This window comes from Hemibagrus wyckioides, linkage group LG28 (genome assembly GCF_019097595.1).
Source record: "Hemibagrus wyckioides isolate EC202008001 linkage group LG28, SWU_Hwy_1.0, whole genome shotgun sequence".
NCBI classification, from domain to species: Eukaryota; Metazoa; Chordata; class Actinopteri; order Siluriformes; family Bagridae; genus Hemibagrus; species Hemibagrus wyckioides.
Window position 1 is genome coordinate 19,614,524 of NC_080737.1, and position 5,000 is coordinate 19,619,523.

A 5,000-nucleotide genomic window follows, 5' to 3' on the forward strand; every position below is an offset into this window, starting at 1 on the left:
ATATTAAACCTTTATTAAGATATTACTATAAGATCTATCAGACGTGTTTTATTATTTTTAGGAGACCAAACACAACACATTACTACTTTTCGTGTTTAAAATAAATTGACAACAGACTCTAAATATGTATTACAAAAATATATATGTTTATGTTTTGTAAAATTGTATTAAATATGTTTTTTTTATATATAAACTGGAATAGACCCCATGACTGTGCCAACGTATTGGGACGGCCGGATTCTTGTTTCCTCATACGTCATCATCCTGCGCCGACGCGTCACTAGCAACTGGGACGCGAAGTCGGTGAAAATTGCAGCAACTGGCGTGCTATTTGTTGACGAACCGTACATTTAAAAATATAATATATATATATATGTGTGTGTGTTTTAACAGTTCTTTATTTCATGGCTACGTCGACCTTGTGTTAAAGAAATTTGTTAAAGAAAACTGCTTGAGAGCTTTATTGTGCGACGTGGCTGCTGTGCACGTGCGGCTGTGAGGACTGATCCAGCATGGACTCCAGCACAAGGTGTCTCTCTCTCTTCTCTCTCTCTTCTGTCTCTCTTTTATATTTCATAAGGGACCTGTAGTGTAGTCTTTACTTAGTCAAGACGACGCCTTATGAATTCGTGTGTCCAGGACTACTGTGCTTTAGTTATCTGCGATGCTAATGTGGCTAACAAGTAATGGAAGTTTATAGCTACCAGTTTAGCTTCAAGCAAAATGCAAATCTAACACACACACACACTTTAAACTCTACATAATCTACAGAAATGAACCAAGAGCACGTGTGTGTGTGTGAGAAGTGACTAGAATCATAGGACATTTGTGTGAGTGGTGTGTGTGTGTAGATTAAATCTGAATTAATTTTTATTTTTCATGAGTAAATAACAGACTCCTTTTGTATTTAGTCTTCCCAACTGAAATAATCACATTATTTTTTACAGAAAGCGTGTTAAAATGGCTGCAGCGCTGGTGGATGAAGAAGAGGAGCTTTCTCCTGATGAGGAGAACGAGATCAGTGCCAGCGAGGACGAGGTAACACACACACACACACACACACACACACACGGTCCTGGGGTTGGTTTTAACGTTCAAAACTTCACTAGGTTAGAAACCTGTGACATCGTCATTTATTATTGTGTAGCTGAAAAAAAATTGAAGAACCTTTTAACATGGATCTTTCAGGAAATCATTTCTACACAAAACACACACACCACTTCGGTTGTGTAATAATACACACTCATTACTCAGAAGATGACACGTGTGGGGTTTTTTTTTTCTTCCTCTTTTCCATGAGGTATTAGTTTAATGTAAACAGAGTCATGTAAACACGTATAAAAGTGCTGGAGTTGTTGCCATGGTGATGACGTTCCTAAGCAGTGCTCCATGATGCACTAAACTTTATAATGATATTAGGATCAAAGATATGTATTTTGTGTTTTAAATGAGTTTCTGTAAAGTGTATGTATTATCCTGCTGCAGAAATAGTTTTTGAGGCCAAACCCCAGATTCATGTTTATGTGGAACAGATGCTGGGTTATTCATCAACAAGTGAACTACTTTCAGTCCACTCTTTCCTCATTTTTTAAATGTCTGTCTGGGATTTTTTGGAAATTGGGATGTATGTATTTGTATAACAAATATAACTGTCTGTGTGTGTGTGTGTGTGTGTGTGTACACAGGAGGGTAGTGATGATGACAGGAAACACACCAAACTCCTGGAGGCTATCAGCTCTCTGGGAGGGAAGAGAAGGTCAGTGTGGGGTTTTTTTTTTTTTATAAATAATTTTCTATTTTGTGTGCTAATATCAGTGATGCACAGACGTTGGTTGTCATGGTAACGCATCAACCTCTCCTCAGGAGGATGCAGGCAGAGAGATCGGAGGCCAGTGTGCAGGTCTCTGAGTTCTCAGTGAACGCGGAGGGAGCGGGAGAGAAGATCCAGCTCTCGGACCTGCTGGGTTCCATGGAGAAAACACCGGGAACCGCGAACACCACCAAGAAGCAGCTGAGGAACCTGCAGAACTCGAAAGGGACGCTGGAGCTCCCGCTGAGCCGCCAGCAGACTGAGAAGGTGTGTGTTTAATGCCTTAAGACATGAGTGTGAAGTCAGAGGGTGCCAATACTTTAAACATTACCTTTAAACAATGACAGGGTTCATCTGTTCAGGAACTTACACAAGCAACTAGTAATAATAATGACATCTGATTCATTTAAATGGCTTGTAAAAGCAAACCCTGCCCCCTCTGCATTCTCATTGGTCACCTCAGAACGACTTTTGTAAAAAGTTTGTTTGGGGTGTGTGTGTGTACAGATCCAGAGGGGTGTGGCGTACGAGCGCAGCAGTAAGGAGGTGTCCCGCTGGGAGAGTGTCATCAAACAGAACCAGAAGGCCGAGCAGATCATCTTCCCTCTGAAACAGGAATCAGCCGGACCCAAACGTGTGGAGCAGGTGGTGGCCGGCTGGAAGGTGTGTATTCTCTCCTTATCTGTGTGTGTACTCGTGCACTTCTTTCTATTTTTAACAGTGATAAAAAATTTTTTTTTAAAAACTCTGTCTCTCTCTCTCTCTCTCTCTCTCTCTCTCTCTCTCAGGCTCAGACTCCTCTGGAGCAGCAGATCTTCAGTCTCTTGCGCAGTAATAATCAGCCGGTCACTGACCCTGTGTTGACCCCTGTGGAGGAGGCATCCATCAAGGCTATGAGTCTGGAGGAGGTGAGCATCAGTCACTTCTAACATGAGCTCTGGTCAGGAAACACCTCACTAAGTCTGTTTGATTATAGATGTGGGGTGATGTATCTTGGGTGGCGAGTCCCCGAGTCTCGGGTGGCGAGTCCCCGAGTCCTGGATTGTGAGTCTTGGGTGGTGAGTCTCTGAGTCCCGGGTGTTGGTGGTTGGTTAAACTGCTCCCTGTTTGGGTTTGCAGGCGAAGATTCGGCGTGCTGAGCTCCAGAAGGCGCGAGTGCTGCAGTCTTATTACGAGGCTAAAGCTCGGAGAGAGAAAAAGATCAAAAGCAAGAAGTAAGTGGAAAAAATATTACAGTTACACAGTTCACTCTAATTGCAGTAAGAGTGCTCCCCCCAGACACTCACCTTTATACCTGATTCAGGGGTTTGTTTAATCTGCTATTATATCATTATCACCATGATTACAAAAATATACTCCCCCATCTGTCTGTCTGCCCCTCTGTCTGTCTGTCTCTCTCTCTCTACCTCCCTCCCACCCAGGTATCATAAGGTTCAGAAGAAGGCTAAGCATAAGAATTTCCTGAAGCAGTTTGATGAGATGATGAAGACGGATCCAGCTGCGGCGCTGGAGGAGTTGAAGAAGATGGAGCTGTCCAGGATGGAGGAGAGAATGTCCCTCAAACACCAGAACAGCAGCAAGTGGGCCAAGACCAAGGCCATCATGGCCAAATATGACGACTCGGTAAGAGCCATCTCACACTTCACTGCAGTCACCAGTTTACAGAGTCTGGACTTTTTACAGAGAAACTTGTTGTTTAAAGCAGCAGTGTGTAACGTTTAAAGGAGCAGTTTATGTTTAAAGGAGCCGTGGTAATGTTCCTTTTGATCAGTACCCTGATTAATCCACTCTCTTGTCCCGTGCCTCGTTTTTCAGGCCCGTAAAGCCATGCAGCAGCAGCTGGAGCTGAACAAGGAGCTGACTCAGAAATTGGTTGTGCCGTCAGATGATGATGACGAGGGAAAAGATGATGAGGAAGAGGCGAGCGCTCTGCCCGACTTTGTGAACGACCCCGAGTCAGCAAGCGGTGCCATGAACCCCTGGATGAGAGGAAGACTGACTGCAGAGGGTCACGAGGTCACTACAGATCCTCACACCATGAGTACGGAGGAACCGGCCAGAAGCCAGGAGGAGGTCGAGGAAGAGGAGGAGGATGAGGAAGAGCAGCTGCTGGTGCACTTCGAGACGAAACGGAAGCTGAGGCAAGATGAGGAAGATGATCTGGTCCCTGTCACACAGGAGGAGGAGGAAGATGGTATGTACACATCTGCTTGCTGTGACGTTTGTCATATCTCTATTTTGACTCACAGTGGGCGTGGCATTAAGGCGGAGCTATCTGTTAGAAGCGAATCACATGACGTAGTTGACTGAGTCACATGATTGGGTTTGATGTGAGTGTGTGATGATCGAGTTTCTCTCAATAACATGATGCTAAACTGGTAGCTACATGCTCCCATTACTCCCAGTGACACTGACCAGTCACTAAACTTGAGCACTGCCTTATATTCCACTGCCCTGTTCATTCCTCTAATCTGATTGGTCAGAAGTGGTCAGTTCGTTTCCCCGACAGTAGTGCAGCTGCAAATCACACGTTTTTTTTAATTCACTCATGCTAATCCGTTATCGTTTCTATAGTAATGGCTCACTTACACTAGATGGATTATTAAACACTGGTGATGTGTTGAGGAGGCGTTTAGGGAAGGAGTCTCCAGTTTCAGAGGTAAAGCTGGACCTTCAGGAGAGAGGAGCTTTGTAGTGACACACACACACGGCTGGTGTTGGTGTCAGTATCTGAGGTGTTGGAGATGATGAACACTGCTGTATCGTATACACACTCTAATAAAGCGTTTCTCATGTATTATCCAGCAGCACTGACTCACTCAGCTGCTGAAATCTCATCTCCAGTTACACGGATCGGCTCGGGTTGCTATGGCGATGGGAATAACTTCTGGTCAAATATCCGATGTAATAAAGAGGAACATGGTTATCACTCAGACATGGCTGAAAGATCATGTAACGCTTAGATGAGCATGATCATGTGATCAGAGCGCTTCGTGAGAAATTCTGTAACTAATCCTCTGTCTTTTTTCCTCAGCAGACGGAGAGAAAACCGCGAGAGATGGACAGGAGGAGGAGGAAGAGGAGGAGGAAGAGCAAGAGGTGGTGTCTGAATTCAACACCTTATTTAACAGGCTGATGAAGAACTCTCGTACATCCATGGAGCCACCCCCACCGCCGGGTAAACCCGCTC

At 44.5% G+C, this 5,000-nt stretch overlaps 1 protein-coding gene across 2 annotated transcripts in view; it reads left to right on the forward strand.

Annotated features, from left to right (window-relative positions):
- Positions 1-267: 267 nt before the first annotated feature.
- si:dkey-251i10.3 (uncharacterized protein LOC553498 homolog) overlaps positions 268-5,000 on the forward strand; it is a 9,075-nt gene continuing 4,342 nt past the window's right edge. The window contains exons 1-10 of one of the 2 annotated variants that reach the window (XM_058383527.1): positions 268-529; positions 948-1,038; positions 1,686-1,756; positions 1,864-2,077; positions 2,318-2,473; positions 2,599-2,718; positions 2,930-3,024; positions 3,232-3,433; positions 3,626-4,004; positions 4,845-5,000. The exon at positions 4,845-5,000 is cut by the window's right edge and continues 275 nt beyond it. In XM_058383527.1, the coding sequence (XP_058239510.1) occupies positions 513-529; positions 948-1,038; positions 1,686-1,756; positions 1,864-2,077; positions 2,318-2,473; positions 2,599-2,718; positions 2,930-3,024; positions 3,232-3,433; positions 3,626-4,004; positions 4,845-5,000 (1,501 nt within the window). In that variant the 5' untranslated portion in view covers positions 268-512. The remainder of the gene's footprint in view (positions 530-947; positions 1,039-1,685; positions 1,757-1,863; positions 2,078-2,317; positions 2,474-2,598; positions 2,719-2,929; positions 3,025-3,231; positions 3,434-3,625; positions 4,005-4,844) is intronic. The other variant, XM_058383528.1, reaches the window with a different exon arrangement.